Raw genomic sequence first — 24,180 nt, forward strand, 5'->3', positions numbered from 1 at the left:
ACATTTAAAATTAGTAGGAAATAAATTTAAAAAATAAAATAAAATAAAATAAAATTAGTAGGAAATAAAATAATACTGCCCTGGCTTGTGTAGCTCAGTGGATTGAGCACTGGCCTGCAAATCAAAGGGTCACCAGTTTGATTCCCAGTCAGGGCACAGGCCTGGGTTGCGGGCCGGGTCCCCAGTAGGTGGTACTCGAGAGGCAGCCACAGATTGCTATTTCTCTCCCTCTCCCTCCCTTCCCCTCTAAAAATAAATGCTTAAAAAAACAAAAACAAAATACTGAAAAATACCTTATAAATTTAATGTCCATGGAAGACACTGCCTTTGTTAGTATCAGGGAGCAAACCTTACCACTATTCTATTTTTTTGGTATATTTAAATAGGGAGGGGTCTTAATAATTAAAATGCAGAATTTCAGGCATTTTGAATGTCAATAAACACCCTAAGTAAACAATTACTGACAGCAAGCTGTCACACAGGTAAGAATTCCCTTAATTCTCAAAGTTGGCAACACTTTCAGAGTCATGTGAAGGCCTGACTTTTTGGCCAGAATGCCTACAGAACTTGAGAGCAAACCGCCAAAGCCGCCCAGGGTCAGGGGCAGGTCCCCGACCAGCGCTTCCCGTTCCAGACGGCAGGACTGAACACCCCGAGGGGCCAGACTCACACAGGGAGGGCACACCCCACACAACGCATCCACACAAGCACAGTGTTCTTTGAAATTTAAAGAAAAAATTTATTGAAGATCTGAAAAACAATTCCTAAAAGATCGGCTTTTCCAGAAAACTGTAGCTACACAAGGCATTGCGTCTATCATGTTAAAACGTGCATTGGACACAAATACAAACCCACGAACAAGCCACCGCCCTTCCACCGTCTGAGCGAAGATAAAACGCCTAAGGAACGACGTGGGTGACTTGTGAAGGATAAGCTCTTTACTTTAAGCACCAATAAAAAATAAAAGGAGCACAAATGGGCGAGTGTGATCAGGTATGTACACTGAATCGAACCTTTGGCACCAGACCGAGCGTCTGTCACACGGCATCAACACGTGTCACAAAGTGCGTAGTGCCAAAGGAGAGGACCGCCAGCACTCAAAGCAGCTTTGTCAACTAGGCGATAGAACACTCTACAGCGTGTCTCTCCGCTGTCCATCAATACACTGGTAGCAACTTTAAAATGATAAAAAAGGAAAGAAAAAAGGAGCTGTAACCCCTTTTATTTTCTGTTTAAGATCAAACAGAAACAAACATCAAGTCAGTTATACACTAACATTTTCAAAGTACAGCGTGTGTACAAGAGGAGGACTAAGAACAGGGACGCGTCACAGAGACCCACGCAGGGGGGGCGCCTCACACGGCTTTCCGGTGGTACTCGGGAGGCGCCACTTCATAGTCGCTGGCACTGAACAGAGTTGCAGAATTCTTTGCCAGGTACCTGAAAATACAATGCTATTCATTACAAATGAAAAACAAATATATATTGATCCAGATCTCTTCTCACATATTACGTGCACAAGCCACACACAACACTTCCTGACACACGCTGTGCTGAAACAATCACCTCTCAGGGGGCGGTTCACACCCCAGGTCACAGAGTAAGAGGGTCAAGCCCACAATGACACCTCTCACTTCATATCAGGAGTGACAGTCATGTTCGGAACACCAACCTGAGAGCTTCAACTGTCATCTTATAGGGAACAGGTGGTATTGGTGTTTTCTTTCAGTCTTTACAACTCAATTATGTTAAATATATTCAGGAACTATTAAATACATTCCAAAATTGACAAACTTGAAGAGGACACCATATAAATCAAAGCAACCAGAAATGTCCAAGAGTAGGGCCATTTCATGTCATAAAGAAATCCAGGTAAATTTGTCACTGGTAGAGTGAAGAATAAAACCTGTGTAGATTCCCAGGCTCATGCTGCAATTTTAAATTTGTTATAAATTACTGTCTTGTTGTAAGAAACCTCAACTACAGAAATCTGCAAAGCAGAAATGGAAAACTCCGCCCTTTCCTCCCAGGACTAGGCCCCAGAACTGACCCCCGTTAAGTATGAGCCTCACTTCTCATCTTTTCCCAAGCATTGAAAACACTTCTCTGCACGCGAGTTTACTGACACACACTCTTCATCACCACCTGCCTGGAAATCTCTCTGCATTGCAGCAGGATGAATCTCCAGAAGCCCAACTCTCCAGTGGAAGGGTAAGGGCACTGACACCCCCCGCCACCCGAAAACCCCGTGGGAGACGGGAGAGCCCCTCCCCGCTGGCCAGCCCGACAAGAGGCACTCTGTCGCGATGCTGACCATTTCTCAGTGTTTCCATGCCACCGGATCCCCAGTGCCCCACCTGTCACCGCTTTGCCCATGCCCTCCTCACTGCAAGGCCTCTTCTTTGTGTATCAAAGGTGCAGGTTCTTTATTGTACACGTATCGTTCAGCCCCTCCACCTTCATCACATGGAAGTTTAAGTATCTTTAGCCAAGTGGTGGCCAAGTGGCTCAGTTGGGCTGGAGCATTGTCTCATGCTCCAAAATGCTGCGGGTTCAATACCCGGCCAGAACACATACAAGGCTCAACCAATGAATTCATAAGGAAGTAGAACAAATCTCTCTCTCCGAAATCAATAAAAAAAAATTAAAAAATAGTTATAGTCGAATTTACCAATCACTTCCTGTGAATCTAATTTTGAAAAAGACCGTTCTCACTACAAAAACCATAAAAATATTCCCCTCCATTTCCCTTCATTATCTTCATAGCTTTTAGTTTTAAACTTGATTCCTCTAAAATTCTGGTGCATGGCACAGTGTGCATCCGGCTGTTTCCTTCCACAGACCAGCCAATGTCCCCACTTCCCAGGGACTGCAGCGCCCCCACTGCCCATGAGCCACCCCAACAGGCCTCGAGGCACTTGTACTTCACTCGTTCCATTAACACACCTCCTCCTGCACCGACACCACGACTGACTTCAGTTTTATGTTTAATACCTAGTGTCAATCTATCAGAGTAATTTTTAGCATACCACATTAATGTTTCTGATTTCAAGTGTACCCTCCAACTTACTTTAGGAAATCATGAAGATAATTCAGTAATAAAGCAAGGCTCTTCTCATCCAGAGGTGTGTAGGCCAGCATCGCTCCAATCCGGACTGGACAGACAAGACAAAGCAGCGCACGTCACACCCAAGGCAGCGCTCGAGGCATACCGACTCTCGCTACGTGGGCAAGATGCCACTGTCACCAAGCCCTTCTAACTACATGACTTTAGAAACTGGACTTTTAGCTCTGGCTGGTGTGGCTCAGTGGACTGAGCACCAGCCTGCAAAGGGGAACTCTGCTGGTTCCACCCCCAGTCAGGACACATGCCTGGACTGCAGGCCGGGTCCCCAGCTGGGGGCATGCAAGAGGCAAGCAATTGATGTACCTCTCACACATCCATGTTTCTCTCCTCTCTCTCCCTCCCTTCCCCTCTAAAACTGAAGACTTAAAAAAAAAAAAAAGCCCCACGAAACTGGACTTTTAAAAAAACTTTAGCACTTAATTTTAGATTAAAATTCAAATTGAAATCTTTTAGAATGTAATTTTATGTGACCCCGTGATATCAGTGAGGAAAGATAAAAATATTAAAAGCCCAAAGGAAAAAAGTAAACAACTGTTTTCTAAATGACATGTATTACCGAACAATCTCAGTAGATGTGGCGCTCCATACACCTGGGACATGGGTGCATCGGGGTGGTCCGCGAGGATCTCGGCGTACTGAGGCCTCTCGAATTTGTAGAGCAGCTGAGTGCCCAGCATCACGTTGAAGTACTCCCTTATCCCTGCCACGACTTCATTGACGGCGTACTCCCTAGTAAACGAGCAAAAATAACTTACTTCCAGAACAGGTCACTGAAAAGAATGCAGAGATGGGGGTTAATTGAGCCAACATGAGCATAATAAGTGCAAGGTTGAACATAAACCTTTACTGAACAGCTCTTTAAAAAGGGGGACTTAACAAGACTCCAAAAACCAATTCCAGTAAGAAACCAATGCTGAGGCAAACAATAGCCCTGGGTCTAAAAGTGGTTTTTACATTTTAAAAGAATTGTTTCTTAAATGGTATCTATGTAAGTACACATAACAGCTTCAATTTTACCTACATAATGAATTATCTGTCCCTGTAAAGAAAAAGTTTGTCAGCCAAATAAATCTGTGTCAATGAAATTCTATTTCGATAGTGTTTGATGGTATTGTTGTAAAAGTAGGTATGTTTCAATAATTTATTTGGAAATAACATTTGAGGGAAAATGTCTTTCAATATACTTCAGCCCTGGCGGGTGTGCCTCAGTGGATTAAGTGCCAGCCTGCAAAATGAAGGGTTGAGTTCAATTCCCAGTCAGGGCACGGGCCTGGCTTGTGGGCCAGGTCCCCAGTAGGGGGCGCACAAGAGGAAATGACACACTAATCTTTCTCTCCTCTTCCCTTCCCTCTAAAAAATAAACAAAATCTTTACAAACTAAATAAACAATTATACTTCAAACGTGTATATGCCTACTTATTATCTGTGTTTCCTCGAGATTTCTTGTAATTTGCATAATCCTCCAGAATGGAATCCACATTCTTCTTGGCAGGAAGATAAAAGAGCTATAAAAACAAAAATGCACATAAATACCAATATTCTCTTTTTTAAAGAAAAAAATCATCTGGTAAAATTCTAATAATTTAATGTAATTTTTTCAGAGCTGTAATGATAAAAGATCACTCATTACTCTTACAAAAAAAGAAAAACCACTGGTTAGCACTTGAAAGTCTAACATGGCCAAGAAACTAAAGTTTTAAGTTTACATAATTTCAACTAAGCAGCCACAGATGGCTAGCGACTGCTGTGCTGGACAGCACAGGTGTGAACACTGCTGACCTGTGGTGCTGAACACACACCGCCACCACTGCATGTGGAACACACCACACACACACACACACACACGCCTCCGTGTTATCAACCACTCACTGTATGCACCCTGTGCGCCACACCCTGTCTGAAGCACTGACACTTGCTCTTCATCCACATGTCAGCTATGACGTAGGTGCCATTACACCATCACGTGTACACTGAAGCCCAAAAACCTGAGTAACTCGACCCCACTCACACTGTAAACGGCAGAGCCAAGCTTCCAGCCTCAGCAGGTCAGCCAAACCCAAACCAGGCTCCACACCGAGCCCACGTCTGCACAGGACCAACGTCTCCCAGTCTCGCAAACCTCAAGCAGCCCCTGCCTTTCCACTTTCTCGTAAGAAACAGGCTCACCTGTCCTATGAGTGCCTCATTCTGGCATCTGATGACTGCCTACGTGGTATTACACGTGTACCTCACGATGTCTCCATGTCCTATACATCAGTGAGGTGTCCCACCTGTGGTGCCTGGGCCACACGCAGGCCAGGATGACTATGAATGCGGCCCGACACAAAATCATAAATTTATTTAAATCATTACAAAATGTTTTTGTGACTCCACGTCGCAATGCATTTAATGCACGGCCCAAGACAACTCTTCTTCCATTGTGGCCCAGAGATGCCAAAAGGCTGGACACCCCTGGTGAGGCTGAGGGACACGAGACTGGGCTCCAGCCCTGCTGGAGGCCATCGACACCCAGCAGGCAGCACTGGGTGCTTCCTGTCACACTCCAGTACTAGGGACACGTGTGAGGATGTCCCATTTTTTAATAACAGTGAGACAGGAAATACGTGCTTGTCTTTACCAATTTTCAGAATAATGATTCCCCTTCTAGCAACGTCCAAAAATGAGTTATTTCCACCTTTTAAAAAAATCATTGTAGCCCTTGCTGGTGTAGCTCAGTGGATTGAGCACGGGCCTGTGAAACAAGGGGTCGCTGGTTCGATTCCCAGTCAGGGCACATGCCTGGGTTGCAGGCCAGGTCCCTAGTGGGGGGGGGAGACATGAGAGGCAACCACATATTGATGTTTCTCTCCCACTCTTTCTCCTTCCCTTCCTGTCTCTCTAAAAATAAATAAATAAATAAAATTTTAAAAGTCATTATAAACTTTTATGCATGTACTTTGTTTTATTCTTCTCCGAGTCACTCCTGATGATCGAATTGCCTGTCAGTCTCTGCAGTGAAGCACCCATCAGCCATACCTTCAGTATTCTAGTGTATACGGCTTTCTCCTTTGAGAGTTTTTTACAAACTAAAAGAACACACACAGATCGCCACCAGCGCCGCTTTCCAGGTACCTGTTTCTGCCGGGTAATGAGGTCCCAGTCGTCCACCAGCCACGGTTTCAGTTCCTCGGGGATCTTTACTTTGACTTCAACTCTGTTCATGAACGTTTCCTCCTACATGGGAAAATAAAGAATACTTAAAGATGTCTTTTCTTGCTGAACTAGCTACTCCAAAAGACAGGGCTATAAATTCTTTGAAATGCAGACAGGCTACCAGATTATCATCCCACAAAACAGAAATGAAAAGACCATGAAGCCAGCTGCTGGGAAAGAGGAAACTTATCAGTGCTAATCAGGGCTGTTTTGCATGAAGGCAAAAACTCCTTAGCAAATTTCATTTTCCTCTGTAAATGAGCACTGTTTTAGTGTTTGTTGTGCTTTTAGTGTTTCATATTTACTGTTGATATTCAGTGACCATCCCAAACACATCAAGTTACATCTTTAATATGCACAAAATTAAATATACTGACTACTAATGAAATCCTCATTAGCCATTCCAAAGTGCCTGACTTCAGAACACACCACTTCGTAAGGACACCACTGCTCTATAACCCAAGTATCAAAAATGTAAAATGTCAGTTAAAAATTGTAACCCTGCTTTCAAGGTTGTAATTCCTAACGTTGGAAGCTGTAAATGTAATAAATTAAAAGTAAGACTTCTTATCACATAGTAAGACTTCAACTCTATTATTATTGAACAGGTTTTCACAGTATGTTTATGGGTTTACTAGTCACCCTGGGACACACTAAGCCATTTAATGTGAACTAACACATCGACAAAGTGGGGCCTCATTCCACGTTGTCAGTCAACACATTCTCTGACTTTAAGCAAAACAAAGTACAACATGACCAGTGGGACCAGAGACTGACTGACGTAAAGTTCCGGCACCTCGACAACATTGTAACAAAACAACGGCGAACAAAAAAGATATGGTATCCGAGGCCCTCCTACACGGTTCAATACCGAAGAAACACGCACTTGTGTGCATCTTGTACACGAGCAGACACGTGACGACAAGCCGGGGTCAGGGGTGGGGTGATCAAGCAAGGACACAGAGACAGTCACAAATCACATATCTGTGTGTACATACCACTTGTATAAACGTTTATGTACATTTATACACATAGATGTTTCCTGTATAAAAACACCAGCAAGAAAATGGGAGCATTTCCGTTTCAGTAGTTAACCATGTCAGCAAAGCTTGGGAGACTCACAGTCCTGACTTCCTTAACGTGCTACCGCGTGAGTGAGGCTGAGACTTCTAACACGCCTTCACACCAAAGGAAAAACTCACGTTTTCAACAGTGGGATCGACTCGAGCCCTCTTCTTGCGAGGAGGCTGCGGGGTCTCACTGGTGCTGCCGCCGTCTCCATTTCCAGGTGCTACAAATATTTGAGGGTGAGGGAAAGATTCTAACTTACTAAATGAGAAATTCTTAAGAAAAATAATCTCTCATGACACACCCTTCCTTTCCTTTGTCCATGAGATGGGTGTTACTGAGTCTATGTTACAGAATCATATTCCAACCAAAATGTTACCAGTTTTTATGAACAACTCTATGAAATAAAACAAAATTTAGTGTTGCCATCTTACATTTCTGAAAAAAGGTATCTTCAGGGTTAGTCACTAAAAATGAAGAACATTAAAATAAATAAATGCTTCCAGATTTCCCCATAGTTAAAAAAAAATCAGTTAGGTTTGTACCACTCTGTACTTAAAATAATGATGTGATTCATGAGACCACCAATAAACACAGGCTTACTCTTTTAAAAGCTTAACTTTTAAATTTTAAGTCAATACAAAATTCAGCATTATAAATGTGAAATAATTTTAACAAAATTAAGATGCTTACTTTTCTGTTTGTTCTTTTTTGTTTTCCTGAAAAGGGGAGAAAAGGGAGAAAGGTAAAGAATTACTGCTAATAAAATTGCCTGTTTCAATTTCCTTTTCTCACGGATACATTCCTAGAAAAATGAGGCCTTGAATGACAAAAATCAGCCAAGTAATAATTTCCTGCTCAGGCACAAGATTTTCATTGATAGCTATTTAAATTCACACCTCCCTCTACATAATATAAAAATCAACCAAAAATATGCCTAGAGACTTCCATCCAAGGTTATACTATGAAGTTGTAAGGTTACTGCAGTATGTAAGTCACACACACGGTTTATAAAAATTTATACTAGTTCCACCAACGATAAAGTTCTAATTAAAATATTTTCCCAAATTACTTTAGTACCAGCATAATTTGACTGGATTTCTATGTTTTAAGACCCATCTGTTCATTATTCAACTCCCACTGATCTAAATTCTGATTCTCTACTTTTCAACACCAAATACTCCCATCACTCACATGCAGAACAGGATGGCAGCTCCTACTTGGTTGTCATCTCTAATAGCAACTTATATCCATTTATATGCTACCGGCAATAAATTACTAATTTTTATTTCACTCACATTTATTCCTAGAACTCAGATTTGCAAACCCCATAATGATGAATTACATCTAAGTATTCTTACTTTTCTACAGCTTTAAATAATATGTGTATAAACGTTTTTAACTGAAGTCTGATTACACACACAAAACCCTGGCCATCTGAGAGTGCAGGCGTCTCCCTGTCCTCTGAGGCTGACTTCTGTAAGCACTGGTTTCAGAGTAAACACGCACATGTCAAACTGGGAACCAAGAGAAACAGAGTATTAACACACATTCCTTGCCTACTCACGCACAGCACAGAACTAAAGAAACGTCGACAGCTGATTCCAACTGTACAGAACAGACGTGCACACACTATAGTTCAGCGAGCCCCAGCAGTAAGGACGCCTGGACCTTCGTCCTCCAGCCCTCTTGCTTGTACTCATGAAACCTAGTGGCTCGCACTGCGCAGCGTATTTCACACGAGCTGCTGGTGTTCTGTTTGGTTTCCTGTTTCTAAGCCCTATGACTAAATATTACACAAATTATAAGCTCTGAGAATCAATTTACTCTAAAGAACTGAAGCCCTAAGTCATTCTTAAGAAAAATCATTTTACTAAATAATTAACCAGANCACCATAGTTCAGCGAGCCCCAGCAGTAAGGACGCCTGGACCTTCGTCCTCCAGCCCTCTTGCTTGTACTCATGAAACCTAGTGGCTCGCACTGCGCAGCGTATTTCACACGAGCTGCTGGTGTTCTGTTTGGTTTCCTGTTTCTAAGCCCTATGACTAAATATTACACAAATTATAAGCTCTGAGAATCAATTTACTCTATAGAACTGAAGCCCTAAGTCATTCTTAAGAAAAATCATTTTACTACATAATTAACCAGAAACAGGCAAAGCACTACAAAATTACATAATTAACCAGAAACAGGCAAAGCACTACAAAATTCACATGTATTCATCACTGTTCGTTTAGAAAGAGTAAGCACCCAAGCTGAAGAACCTAGAGGTCAACGAAGTAAAGGCAGGCCCGGGGTCTCTGAGCACGGCTGACCCTGACCAACAGGAGGGGGCAGGTTAGAGGCGCCAACCCCTCAGCATGGCCGAAAATCCTCAGAGAAATTTGGCCCCCAGAACTTAACTCCAGTCACCTCTTGGTTTCAGAGGGGGGGCTGGTTCCAGGCCCCACCAAACGTCAGCAGGCTCACATCCCTAAGTCTTTTAGTTTGTTACTTCTGATCCATTAACAAGGAGCACATGACCAGTGATCATTAACACTACCTGGCCATAAGTAAAAAGACTCAATGGTAAGAACTAAAACCATCTTTGAATGCTTTCCTTTTTCCTTCTCTAAGTTACTATCCCTACGCTGGCCTTAAAGCAAACGCTGTGGACGTGCACCAGTGGGCGAATGCACAGGACTTCCGCACCTCAGCTTCCCACCCAGACAATCTGATCTTAGGATGAACAAGAAATGACTTTCCTTTCCTACTGGGGGGCAGGGGGGCGGGCGGGGATTGGAAACCTTAACATCTCACATATTGGCTCCCTGGGTTTCAAGAGACTAAACTAATGTAACTTTTTTTGCACTGCTGAAAAAGCAATCTACTCCCCCTAAAACCTCAAAATGTTCTGATAATTCAATCGACGTTGTCGAAAGAAAACACACTACATAAACTTAAAAGGGTTGTGAATATACTTCATGCCATTGAATGGCTCACATATGAGGAAGTGGTAAAAGTGTTGATTATTTTACAGCAATTAAAGGGGGGATTAAAAAACCACTAAGGAAAATTACAGAATATACATTTTTCAAACCGTTTTTTCTTCCCTTTTTTTTCTTCTCCTTTTTTTTTCTTCAGTCTCAGTCTGTTCTCAGAACACACTACATCACCTAGTTTTCAGAACTCAGATTGCGCAGTGGTCTCGTCATCACGACCAGGGCTCACAGTGACAGCGGAACAGGCCTCCCTAAACGACCCCATCTCTAGCCGAACCCCTTGCTCATCTCATCTCCCCGCCCCCGGTTCCCTGGCCCCACTTCGCCAGATGCGGTCTCATCATCCTTTTAGGCTCCAGGCAAGCAGCGCCGCCAGCCACAGGGCCCGATCATGTAAGGAAAATACTGCGGGCTCATCCTGGGGGGCACAACCGGACCCGGGGGCACCCCTGCCCTACAACCCTCCCCTATGGCATCCCCCCTACACCGCCCTCCAAATACAGTTTAAACAACTCCACATTCTAACACTTTTCAAGCTGCAACAATGTTCCAATTTCTGTTTTGTTTCCTTTTTTTTTTTTAAGGTTTTAGTTATTTATTTTTAGAGAGAGGACAGGTGCCCTGACTGGGAATTGAACCAGTGACCTTTCGGTTCACAAGCCAGTGCTCAACCCACTGAGCCACACCAGCCAGGGCCCATTTTCCGCTTTCAATAAACCCTAATACAAGGTAACAGGTATCGAGTTTGAATTTCACTTATAAAACAATATGCAAAAATAAAACACAGAGTTTCTTACACTTCAACGTTCTTCTGTTGCAGACCTGCTGTCTTCTTTCCTGGGGCGGCCCCTCTCATCTTCCCCTCTGCATACTGCTCCCTTCAAAAATAATTTCAATTATGTGATCACAAAGCAGGTACTGATGTAGAAAAATAAATTCTGACAACTTGATTCCACTTTGAAATTCACATTCAAATTGAGGTCCTAAGCCTACACACCTTCTTTTTCTTCTCAGATGTATCATTTCCATCCCCACCCGTGGACCTGCTTCTCAGGGACCTGCTTCCCAGAGCGCAGGAGAGAGAAACACTGATCAGTCCCCCTCACACACACCCCGAGCAGGGACGGAGCCTACTACCCAGGCAAGTGCCCCAACTGGGAGTCAAACTCTCAACCTCTCGGTTTATAGGATGATGCTCCAACCAACTGAGCCACACCAGTCAGGGAGCAAGCCTACACATACTCTGACACAAACGTTTTAACAATTTAAGAGTAAAGTCTATGATTTTACCCTATCTACTTATGTAATGAAAGTAACTACAATGAACTGTTTCTCACATAACTGAAAATCCCATTTGTTTTGGAATTCAATAACCCCAATGTTTTCTCTTATTTGATCTCTTTTCTCATTTCAATGTTGACACACATTTCAGCTTTGAAATCCAAACAAAGGAAACAATCCCCCCACAGACCAGCTACTCCTTCTCTCCACGTGCTTCCGAAAATGAAGAGTAACGGGGATGCCCTTCTCCCGGTACCCCCCCACCAGGGCACCTTCTACAGAGCCCGGAAGAGAAGAGCATAGTGCATTTGCCAGCCACAGGCATTTCCAATGGCGTCCTGCTGTTTCCCGCCCACCTCTAAGGACAGACTCAAGAAAAAACACGTGTGCTCCGTGTGCTCCTGCGAGAGCATCTCTGGAGTCAAAGCCATAACGCAGCACTGACAAGCAGCAGGAACCATTTTACAGGCAGGCAGCCCACAGGATTTCTTCCACTGTTCATTCCATTTCCAAAAGTTACTGGCATTTCTTCTCACAGTCTTGTTGCAAAACAAACTTACTGATTGGCTTTTTGAAGTTCTCGCTGTTTCTGCAGATTGGTGTCCACATATTTGAGTACTCTGCTTTCTGGTACCCATTCATCCCAACTGAAAAAGAAAAGTTAAAACATCACTCAAAAATATTTTCATTTTTATTCAAATTCTGTCCCCCGATTATTTTTTAGAGATCCATGAGGCAAGACTTTAGATTTTTCTTAAATAATCTGATGAATGGGGACTATAAATCCATTACCAACTAAAGTGAAAATCTGTTCTGTACAGGAAATCAACTTCATATTCCCAAAAGCAGCATTCCAACTCTGAACTGTTGGGGTTCAAACACAAATCATCCCAATCATTTTTCAAAAGAGCAGGAGAGCCTAGGCTGGTGTGGCTCAGTTGGCTGGAGTACTATCCTGAAAAGCAAAGGGTCACTAGTTCGAATCCCAATCAGAGCACATGCCCAGGTTGCTGCTGGTTCAGTCCCTGGTCAGGACAAGTACCAAAGGCAACTGACTGCTGTTTCTCTCCCTCTCTTCCCCTCTCTAAGTAAAGTTTCGGGGGGGAAAAAAACCAGCAGAAGAGTCCCTCAGCAATCATGCTTATAGAAACTAAAACTAACTGTATAATTACTTAGCTATGTATAATTAGCAGAGCCACGGAGCTCTCTGTGCCTGGGCTACACCACCCGTGAAATGGGGAAGAGCACCGATGCCATAGGACTGTTATGAGAATTATGTAACCCACGTAAAACACTTCAGAGTGTGATACAAAAAACAAACACTCGAGACATGTCAGAAACACAAGGCGGTCCACAATGCTCACATCCTGTCTAGACAGACTCAGCTTCAACCGCAGACCGAAGTATCACAGCAGCTGATCAGACTTCACCATCCTTAACCCTCACCAACTTCCATGCATAACTGGATAAATGGCTTTCTGAACACCCAAAGCACCCACTCTCTTAAAATACGTAACTGCTAAGGCACTGTGGCGCTTAGAAAAGCACCTTGAAAACACGGTTTCTGATGTTTCCCAGAGGGAAAAAACAGAACAGGGCATTTCTCAGGGAGCGCTTCACCTCCCGCGCCAGGCCCCTTTCCTCTTGCTGACGGAGCTCCTCTAGTGACACGATGAGACGTGTCCGTAATTTCCCACCTTCGACCTCTTACATACGACAGCCGAAAGGTGAATCAAATAAAAAGTAATCCTCGTAATGATTTCCTAGAGAAAACTTTAAAACATGCATTTACCTAGAGGTCAGGAGGGGGTGGTGTACTGAGGGAGCTCCTTCAGGAACAGGAAAAAGGGCTACAATATCCTCACGTGTCTTCAAAGCTTTTTCAGAGCGCCTGGGCCTCACAGCACTTCTGGTACAGACAGCACAGCACAAAGTGATCTCAGTAACCAGGTGCAGAATTTAGCTCAAGTGTTAAGATTTATTCACATATGGACTATTTTAAATGTCTGTGTCAACAAATTCCAGCAAGGTCATAGAAAATTCAGGAACATATTACCTATCGTGCTTTTAAAAAACTGAATGTAATATTTATTTAAGTTTAAGAAAAATTTCAATTTTGAGATTGGACTTTTGTTGTATAATTTCCTAAGAGTTAGGAAATTACTGCTGAACCTTCAAACCACTGTCAAAATGAGGATTTTATTTTTATTCATTTATCTACTTATAGCTAGTCCAATTCTCTCTCCATTCAAGGGGGCAGGTCAATTTTTCCTTACCACAAATTCCCATTTTAGAGCCTCACAAGTCCCTCCCCTGGATAGAAAATGCATCTAAAACAGGTACTTTGATCTAAAACCCAAACCCATTCCATAGTTTCTTCGTGTGCCAGGAGCTGAAAGCCCTCGCTGCACCGCAGGGACACGAAATGTGGTCTTTCGCTCTGAGGAACATCGCTCCCAGGGTGGTAACCACAGGCCAGACATTCAGAAATGTCCCCATGGAGATTAACTATAAAGGAATTACACGGCTCTCTAAAGGCAGCTGGTAACACACTCCCGAGCCCACAGACCCACAACACAACTCACACGGCACCGAATGAAAACACCGCACACACCCGGGTGTGTGTTTGAGTAACTCCTCCCCCTTTCAAAATTACATATATTTATCTACATACAAAATAAATCATACATCTTGATATATTTATATGTCTCACTATAGCTACAAAGATATTAATAAAGCTAATATTTAATGACTTTTTTCCAAGAAGCAAATTAATATTTAAAATTAGCTGAAAAGAAACAAAATCTATGTTGCCTACCATTTATCTGTCTTGCTGGCCTATAATATAACAACGGAAGCAGTGAAGTAAGAAACTTATTATTGAAGCAGTGAAATAAGAAACTAAGAAGAATGTGGTTTTTCACAATTTTGTATAAACTACAAATGCCACTTAAAACCCAATAAAATTACACATCACCATGTAATTTTATGCAAAATATCTATTACACACAGAAGACTTAAGCCCAAAAGCTGTGTTTGTAGCTGGAAGTACTACATCATAGCATTACCTACCTATCATACTAGAAATATTTCAATTGGTACTAACGGGGGGGTGTAAAATTCCCAGGTTGTCAGAACATGCTTTTAACACATTTAGATTTCTATCTTTATATAACTATACTAATGAAAGAAATGTTAAGGGTCTGGTATTTCTTTTCAGCTGAAAGCATTGGTTCATGAAAACTTTTTTCTCAGACTGGATGGAACCGTGTGAAGCGAGCCCAGTCAGTGGCGGCCCTAAAGAGCCCATCCCGGGGCAGGCGGCACGCCTCAACGCCGCCGGCCTCGGGCTCCGCTCCAGGTCCGTGGAGCAGCAGAAACAACTCCTGAGGAACTACACTCTTTCTGGCAGTGCAATCTCTGAAGGATAAAACACCATTACTAAAAGCAATTTTTAAAAAACCACAGGCTGTTCAATTACAAGCCTGGACAAATGGGTGAACCATCACACGTGGTGTTTGTGGCCCAGATGCTGTCAGGCCTGTCACCAAAAACAGAGCCCCAGTGGCCGGACGTGCTAACAGAACCCAGGCTGTGTCTCACCCACAGCCGGTGCAGGTCAGCGCACCGCTGCTTCAGAAAACGGTCCAACTCTCCAGAGTGGAAAACTAAGTTTTGGAATTAAATTCCCGTTATATGTATTAAACCATACGGCAAAACTGAATCACGTGAAACCACGTTCTGTCAACATTAAATTATGTTCCCAAAGTTCAAAACATAAGCTGGTCATTACCTCCAAATCAGACAATCTTTACCTTTTTCCCTCTTCTATGTAGAAAAACCCAACCAGTGCCCTGGCCAGTGGTCTCAGTTGGTTGGATTGTCATCCCATAAACCAAAAGGTCTCGGGTTCGATTCCTGGTCAGGGCACATGCCTATGTGGTGACTCCAGTCCCCGGTCAGGGTGTGTAGGAGAGGCAACCAAACTGGTCAGCGTTTCTCTCTCTCTCTCTCTCTCTCCCCCTCCCTTCCCCTCTCCCTGAAGTCAGTGGGCATGTCCTTGGGTAAGGATTTAAAAAAAAGGTACTGTATAAAAATTAAATTAACAAAAAAGAAAAATACAACTAGCTCTGAGTGTAACTGCGTGGCATAATATACATAGTTAATGAGTTTGTGCTAAGAAAAAAAAAAAAAGAAGAGAAGAAACAGGAGCTGGCTGACTAACGGTTACCAGACACTACGTTAGGGCACAGAAACACTGCGCAGATGCCCAGGAGGAGCAGCCACACACCCCACCACACTTAGAGGGCCCACCCTTGCTGCAAACACCCAATGTTACAGCTACACAAGAAACAGGAGGCACTTCTGTGCCAGTCTACAACACAACTTCTTTGTCAGTTATAAAACAAGATTGCTTTTAAAGATCGAATACTCACTTTTTATTCCAGCCACTGTAATGTATAAAGTATTTCACTTGTTTGTCCTTTATGGCCACCTTTACACACTGAAATAAAAAAGAGAGATTTTCACTTAGAAATATTAAGACAGAAGAGAGACTACCTGAGTGATTTTGAACTATCCAATCTTTCAAAGACACTTTCTACACTTAAACTCTTTGGTGGCCAAAATGATTCTCCAAAAAGGTGACTCTCCACAAGAACGTTATTTAAACTTTTTTAAGTACTATGAGTTATAAAACTGCCAGACTGTCACAATCTGTTGGAGTCAATCCAGCAAGTCAGAGAACCATAAGCAAGATGGGGCACCGTCCACCTGAAAGCAACAGGCTGGACAGGCCATCTAAGCAGAGTGAATGCTGCTTCGCGCTCTCTCAAAGTCTGACTAGTCAGAGAATATAATTTCAGAAACAAATTCATCAGGAGCGGAACCGTAAAAATGAAGATGGCATGGAGGGTTAGCAACAGGGGAGGGGGAGGAGAAGGGGGGAGAAGGTACAGAAAGTAAGTAGCATAGATGGTACGTAGAAAATAGACAGGGGGGAGAGCAAGAATAGTAGGGAAAATACAGAATCTAAAGAACTTGAGACATGTGGTCATAACCTAAAGGGGGGAATGGTGGGGGAGGGGTGTGCAGGGTGGAGGGGAATGAAGGGGGGAATTAGAACAACTATAATGGCATAATCAATAAAATATATTTTTTTAAAAATAAATAAACATCGGGAAACGGGGGAGGGGACGACAAATTCAGCCAAAGAAAAATATTTACAACATATCTGAAAGTTTTATTAGCTATGAAAGCAATAAACTGTTTTGCTGCAGAGTATCAGCAACTAGTAAAGGAACAAATTAAAAACGTTTTCTGTTCTTAACAGCAGCCAAACACATCAGTACAGGCAGATGAGGTCATAAGCTATGATAAGTGGTAAGTATCGTTTTAGATTCTGAAGTCTTTAACAAGAGAACCACAAAAATTTAAGCTATTTCAACAGCCATTTAAAATGTGTTCACTGGAGTGTTTCTGCTGCCGGGAGAAAACCCTGCCAGCTTAGTAGTCTGCTGGAAGCAGACATAACAGAAATAGCGTCTGGGGACACAAATGACCAGCAGGGCTCACAACGTGCGTATGAGCCGCGTTAGCACTACAGCACTGGGACGTGTGCACACACGGGAAGTTTCTGGCCATCTCCACAAACCCCAGTCAGGCATTTTAGAGCTTTAAAAACATACATCCATGTTCACAAAACAAGTGAAAGTAGTTCATCCTCTATTCATCTAAATTTGCTTAGTCAGACATGTAAAGATGGTTTTACTTATTCAAAAATGTAAAATGGGCCCTGGCTGGTGTAGCTCAGTGGATTGAGCATGGGCCTGCGAATCAGAGGATCACGGTTCAATTCCCAGTCAGGGCACATGGCTGGGTTGCAGGCCAGTTCCCATCAGGGGATGCATGAGAGGCGGCCATACATTGGTGTTTCTCTCCCTCTCTCCTTCCCTTCCCCTCTAAAGACAAATAAATAAAATCTTTAAAAAAAAAAGTATTACAGTTTTGTACAGATCAATTTTGTTAAAAATAGTCACATCCTAGTATTTGTCCTAAAAATGTTAACAGAAAGAAAATACCAGCCCTGGCTGGTGTAGCGCGGGCCTACAAACCAAAGGATTGCGGTTCTATTCCCAGTCATGGCACGTGCCTGGGTTGCAGGCCAGTTCCCGGCGGGGGACACACAAGAGGCAACCATACATTGATACTTATCTCCTTCTCTTCCCCTATAAAGATAAATAAGTAAAATCTTTTTTTTAAGTAGGGCTACTAATAGCACATACCTCATTTTTTAAAAAAATATTTTATTTATCTTTAGAGGGGAAAGGAAGGAGAGAGGAAGGAAACATCAATGTATGGTTGCTTCTCATGCATCCCCTGCAGGGAACTGGCCCCTGCCAGAAACTGGCCTGCAACCCAAGCATGTGCCCTGACTGGGAATCGAACCGCGATCGTCTGGTTTGCAGGCCCGTGCTCAATCCACTGAGCTACACCAGCCAGGGCCTAAATAAGTAAAATCTTAAATAAAATAAAAAAAACACCAAACCCTAGAAACAATTTTTAGTTTGGAACTCATCATCCCATTCACCTTTGGCTAAACATAAAATCTGTTTTTTGTGACCTGAGCACACACCCAGAGAGGAAAGGGACCCCCCAGTAACCAAACTCCACCAAATAAACCAACCAATAAAAGTTACATATACACATTTTTAACAGTAGCCTTTACCCTCAACATAATCAGCTGGGCACTTACTCGGCATACTGCAATTGCACGTAAAACTGACCTTGGTAGTGTTTTCTCACAAGTCATTCATTACACAATGCAACTGCTCCCATCAATAATCAATCTACCTTCCCGCCTCACACGCTCCTTCTCACTACTGGATGAATGGAGCCAGATGAATGCCAAGTCAAGAACGCTGTATGTGGCCCTGGCTGGTGTAGCTCAGTGGATTGAGTGTGGGCCTGCGAACCACACAATCATGGTTCGATTCCTAGTCAGGGCACATGCCTGGGTTGTAGGCCAGTTCCCAGCAGGGGACTCACAGGAGGCAACCATGCATTGATATTTCTTTCCTTCTCTCCTTCCCTTCCCCTCTAAAGATAAAATGAAATCTTAAAAAAAAAAAAAAAAAGAACACTGTATGTGATTCACCACGCAAGTGTAAACCTCACAGTGAGAGAAGGTGAAGAGCCCCACAAACCCATGAAAAGGTAACTTACAAAGTCAGATCTAACCAGCAGTTTCAGGTAACTTCCTAAAGGAAACGGTTTCATACCTTTGCTTCATAAAGAAGAGGCCCATGGAAGCACAGCACTCGCTCTCCTGCAAAAGTGACAAAGGTATGGGTTAGCTGAAAAGTTCCTCTGCACAGAAGGCTCACCCCTGAGAGCCACCACATGAGTCTGGTGGCACTTCAGACCAGGCTTCGACAGTGCCCTATAGTAAAACACCTTAGTGCCTCATGTGAACAAGAGAAATAATCGATTATAATGTCAAACCACTTAGATCATCAAACTGGCTACTACCTGCTAAGCAAGTACAACGCACTGTCTACCTACTGGCAGGGCTGATGATGTTTTTCAGTGCACATGTGCAAAAACAGCATTAAAGCCGCATCTCAAGTTCAGAAGCGTATGTTCTAATAGCTCTGGTTCCAACTCTTTCTCATTAAACTAAGTAACATAATGTACACATTAAAATTTCAATGTGCATTCAGAAATGGCTAAACGTTTTCTTTTAAGATTTTATTTATTTATCTTTAGAGAGGAAGGGAAGGAGAGAGGGAGAGAAACATGAATGTATGGTTGCCTCTTGTGCACCCCCTGCCAGGAACTACATCCCCTGCTGGGAACTGGCCTGCAACCCAGGCATGTGCCTGGACTGGGAATTGAACCACTATCCTTTGGTTCACAGGCCCACGCTCAATCCACCGAGCTACACCAGCCAGGGCAGAAATGGCTGAACTTTTTAAAAACATTACTGCTGCTTTGAAAACAGTTTTCAAAACTGACAACTTATAAACCTTCAACGTGAAATACTGTTATCACACAGCAAGTCTGTATACTCATTTTCAACATATTTACCCAGTGTCTTTCACGTGCCTGCCTGTGTTGAGCACTGCCAAATTGGTGGAGGACATAGATGTGTAAGCACACAGTTTTGGACAATCCCCTGGATTTCACATTTTAAAAGCGACCAATGAGCTGCTGTGCAGGTAACACTGGGGCAGGGACACCGAAGGGAAAGAACTGGTACAAAAGCAGACACATGGTAGGGTGACATTCCTGCTCATATATTAACAGTGCTCACCCCCTGGAGCACAACAGAAGCACATAAAGATAGAAGTGCAAATCACACAGATCACAGATTGCCTTACATGTCATGTTGTGAAATCTGGACTTCATTCTGCAGAGGACGATTCCCAGATCTGACCAAGAATCTCTAGGAGCAATCTTTAACACCACAGATTTCAAGCCTCACCAGAGAACTGCATTAGAATCACTTCAAGTAGACAGAAACTCTATCCTCTGATCAGTGTCCTTCCTAAGGAACCGCTGCCTGAAGGTGCGGGCCATGTAGAGCTTGGCAGACTGAAATTAGGGAGACCAGTCAAAGGCTTCTATCAACAACCAGGAGTGAGCTAACAAGGCCTAAACCAAATGTAAGTAAAAGACAGCTAAGCAAAAGAAAAAGTGTTCAGAATGGCCTCTGGGAGCATTAAGCAGAACAGGAAACGGAGGGAGGGGCTCAGATCCATCTTGGAATACGTAGGTGATTACAGCACAGAAAAACGGAGCCATCTCAGAAGCAGCCGAGTACCCACCCATCTGGAGGCAAGAGAGACCTGGGCTTCAGCCAGGGCTGAATGCTGTGGGCAGGGAGATCCTGGGCACACAGACCCGGTACAGAGCTGATGAACAGCAGCACCAAGGGTCAGACCCACGTCTTATTCCTCTCCAGGTAAACTTTAAAGGCACCCTGAAATGGCCTTACTCCCCTTCTTTTGGCTGCTGCCGCCGCAGACTACTGCAAGGAGGCGAAGGGGCCCTGCTTTCTAGCTGCATGGCCCTAGCCTGCTGTTGGGAAAAGGGCTAACAGATGCATTCCACTGGCAGTGGAAAGACTGGCGACTGGGGCCAGAGCAAAACCACTGTTTAGATGTTTTCTTAAAAGCTTTCTCCACTCTTAGTTCTTTCCCATATGAAACTACAAAGATAATTCCACCTGATGCTCTCAAATCCTCCCTTACTAGGAATTTCACTCAAAGGCCAGCATCTGCCAGGCCCCCCATCCCCAGCAAGGCACAGGGCCCTCCCTCTGACAACGGACTGCAGGCCCAAGTTTTCTGCATGAGGCTTTAACAGAATGTCAGGTGGAAGGCTGAGTGCAGCGCAGAATCGTCACTGTGCTTAAAACTGCTTGTATATAGTATATGTTGTACTATACTCTGTACTATGGTATATAGTGTATGTTGTACTATCACCAAATGAGAAAAACTTTCAAGGTTAAAAAAATTATGAAAAAAATACTACTTCTGATCATTCCTATTTCCACCACTACATAAATTGAATTCTTCTGAAGTGTTTTATTACAATTTTGTTAAAATATTCCTCTTTCCTTATAAGCTACTCTCTAAACACATCGTGTAAATAATTCTTATTTGTTAATGATGGTTATGCAACTTGGCTTTGCCTCAAGAGTAGAAAGCACATCTGGAAAGTGCGGGTGAGGTCAGGGACTCGCATGGCTCTAAGGAAGGGCACCTGGCTCCCAGTTGCCCTTCCACCCCAGCCGCACACGGAGGCTCCACCTCACCACCTTCCCATCTGTGATTAAAGCACTCTCTCCAGTAAGCGGTCTCAAACCTCAGTGACTTTCCTTGCTGATGACCTGAAGGATGAATTAACTTTTCCAGTCACCCTGACAGTCTCCAGAAGCCTACAGGCCTTTTCTAAAATGCTTTCATAAATGGTAAAACAAAGGAAACCAACTATGTTCAAATACTTAGTGAAGCATTTTAAATACGGTATTTTATGACATAACGTGAACTCAACTGACTCAATAACATTTAGCTACTGGCCCAGTAGCCACCACAATTCTGAAGTAAAGAGGAGCACCTTCTGTCCACGACTGTAATGCTGGAAGATGAAAACATACTGCTAACAGTACTGGGGCTTTTCTTCCTGGGGGGCGGGTGCTACATTCGTAACTGAAATACGTGTCAGTTAGATGACAACAAAAAATTTCTGCAAGTGAATTTTCTGACTCTAGTTGAAGAATCCCTGCCCGAAAACACCTAGTAAAAAAAAAATGCATCCACAGTAAGTAGTCACTGCTTCTGGAGGTGAAAGAAAGCTAGCTATTAAGTCACTCCTCATCAAAAATACCCTTCAAAACAAAAGTCCTTAAACATGCCATAGCGCCCTGGGTGGCGTAGCTCAGTGGATTGAGCACAGGCTTGCGACCCAAAGCATCACGGGGTTGATTCCCAGTCAGGGCACATGCCTGGGTTGCAGGGCATATTCCCAGTGCGGGATGCGCTAGAGGCAACCTTTCATTGACGTTTCACTCCCTCTCTTCCCCATCTCTCTAAAATAAATAAATAGAATCTTTAAATAAATAAGTAAATAAATATGCCATAGCTACAATGCACTTGGGTTTTGGAGGTATGTCTCTCCAAGGAATTCTAAAGCACAAAATGCAAAAATCCCTACCACAAAAATTTTCTGCAGTGGTCAGGACTTCTACAGTAAGTAACACGTACACCCCCAGCAACCAAAGTCATTTTGAAGCGCTGGTTCCAGGGTTTTGCATCCATTTTAGCCGACGACTGGACCTCCCCTTTAATGCCCGGGGACGGATGCGTTCATTGTGACATTAAAGAACAGTCTCCCGCCCAGGCTGGTGTGCCTCAGTGGATTGGGCCCCGGCTGTCACCAGTTCGATTCCCAGCCTGGGCACATGCGTGGGTTGCGGGCCAGGTCCCAATGGGGGCACACGAGAGGCAATCATACGTTGATGTTTCTCTCCTTCTCCTCCCTAACCCTGATCCTCCCTTCCCCCTCTCTAAAAATAAATAAATAAAATCTTTAAAAAAAACTGTCACCCACTGGGGACCCGACTCTACGGTCGGCCAAAAGCCTTGTCCGCCAAAACCAAATAGAAGTTCGCTGAGCTTCCAAACCTCTGTTAACAAAACGTTATTACAGAGTCCATCAACAGCAGCATTTAAAGGATAACGTTGGAAACCACGGAACTTGTAAACCGAGGGCTCATAACACTGCATTCACGAGGCTTTACTCGTCTTTTTACGAGCGGCCGCACCGCGAGCGCACGCTCGACGGCGAGAGCGCATAGCGGTGCCCGCAGGCAGCACAAAGCCGGCGCCGCCGCCCGCGAGGCTGAGACGGGCGCGGGGAGCCGCCGGCGGCCATCTTGCGGCGGCCATTTCACGCCGCGGCTCGCCCGCCCGGGCCCCGCGCCCGCCCCTCCGCGACTCGGCGCCCCCACCCCCCGCCGCCGCCCCGGCCTCGCGGTGTTCTCGAGCGCTAGCCGTTGTCCGCCCGCGGCAGCCCGCGCCGCTCCCCGCCGCCCCAGCGCCGCCATGGCTCCCGACCCTCCCACCACCGCTTGCTTGCCCGCGCCGCCGCCTCAGAACAACAAACGCCGAGGGAGGCCCGCCGAGCCCGCACCCCCGCTGCTCGGCCCCCGCCGCCCAGCGCCCTCGCCGCACAAAGCGGTCTCCCGGGCCGCGCCCAGAACTGCGCCGCAATGCGCTTCTGCACAAAGGGCTGCCTGCCTGTCCGCCTCCCCGCCGTTAGCTGCCTCACCCAAAGCCCAGACTCACCCTCCTGGAATTTAGGTTTCGGGTCCTGCTTCGGCGCCATTTATAGGGATTCGCCGCCGCCTCCTCCTTCTCCCACCACCCCGACTACCGCCCCCCACTCGCCACCCCACCCAGCTCCGCGTCAGACGCCGTAGGCAGCACTAGCTCTACATCCCGGGCGCGATTTGCCGGCGTCCAAACAACTCACGGCACCGCGACTGCGCAACCGCGCCGGCCAACCGTAAACCCCCCCCGCACGCCGCGCACGCGCCCTGAGCCACTCCTCCCAGGGCACGCCGGGAATGGTAGTTCGAAGCTGCCCGGGGGGGTGGGGAGACGGGCGTCGCTCTCTCATCCCCTCTCATCCTTTCCCATCCCCCATCCCCTGGGGTCGGTGGAGCCCGGATTGACTCTAGGTGGCTTGGGGGCGCGGGAGAGAGGTGATAAAGAGCGGGGAAGACCCAGTGTACAATCCCTCAGACACCACGGGCCACCGTGGTGTGGCGAGAGACGGCCTCCGACGACAGGTCCGCGTGGGGCAGGGTTAGGCCTTGAGGCCTGGCTGAACATCTGCTCGCGCCCTTGGGAGCCCACGTGGCCTGCCGACCCCCAGGCGTAAGAGCCGCCGACTCGCGGGACGCAGGAGCGAGCTGGGCCTTTGAGACCAGACAGGGCCGGACCTGCCATCGAAGGAGGTT

General features: G+C 44.9%; 1 protein-coding gene and 2 non-coding genes across 8 annotated transcripts; all 3 read right to left on the bottom strand.

The window, feature by feature from the left end:
- Positions 1-718: 718 nt before the first annotated feature.
- Positions 719-23,652, bottom strand: MORF4L1 (mortality factor 4 like 1). 6 transcript variants are annotated; one of them, XM_037053417.1, is made up of 14 exons: positions 23,504-23,652; positions 18,932-18,978; positions 16,088-16,155; positions 13,444-13,557; positions 12,212-12,298; positions 11,168-11,248; positions 8,081-8,106; positions 7,822-7,854; positions 7,522-7,610; positions 6,239-6,340; positions 4,544-4,632; positions 3,684-3,856; positions 3,071-3,155; positions 719-1,440 (listed from the first exon to the last, which is right to left on the bottom strand). In XM_037053417.1, exons 1-14 carry the CDS (start codon positions 23,541-23,543, stop codon positions 1,356-1,358), a joined length of 1,119 nt encoding a protein of 372 aa, XP_036909312.1. In that variant the 5' UTR covers positions 23,544-23,652; the 3' UTR covers positions 719-1,355. The 6 variants fall into 6 exon arrangements, with proteins under 6 accessions (XP_036909312.1, XP_036909310.1, XP_036909311.1 ...); XM_037053415.1 differs by having other exon boundaries at positions 13,444-13,560; XM_037053416.1 differs by lacking the exon at positions 7,822-7,854 and having other exon boundaries at positions 7,522-7,640; positions 13,444-13,560.
- LOC118992143 (small Cajal body-specific RNA 18) lies at positions 10,510-10,591 on the bottom strand. The gene has a single exon (XR_005067582.1).
- On the bottom strand, positions 10,671-10,814 carry LOC118992093 (small Cajal body-specific RNA 17). The gene has a single exon (XR_005067543.1).
- Positions 23,653-24,180: the final 528 nt, after the last annotated feature.

Source organism: Sturnira hondurensis, unplaced genomic scaffold, assembly GCF_014824575.4.
Source record: "Sturnira hondurensis isolate 20B ecotype Veracruz unplaced genomic scaffold, ASM1482457v3 Scaffold0007865, whole genome shotgun sequence".
In the NCBI taxonomy this organism is placed as follows: Eukaryota; Metazoa; Chordata; class Mammalia; order Chiroptera; family Phyllostomidae; genus Sturnira; species Sturnira hondurensis.

Excerpts from the sequence above, each read along its gene's own strand:
- MORF4L1 (XM_037053415.1), bottom strand. The coding sequence starts at position 23,543 with ATGGCGCCGAAGCAGGACCCGAAACCTAAATTCCAGGAGG. Across the intron at positions 4,633-6,238 it reads TCATTACCCGGCAGAAACAG|CTCTTTTATCTTCCTGCCAA; the intron begins GTACCTGGAAAG and ends TTGTTTTTATAG. Across the intron at positions 3,857-4,543 it reads CGAGGAAACACAGATAATAA|GGAGTACGCCGTCAATGAAG; the intron begins GTAGGCATATAC and ends CTCGTTTACTAG.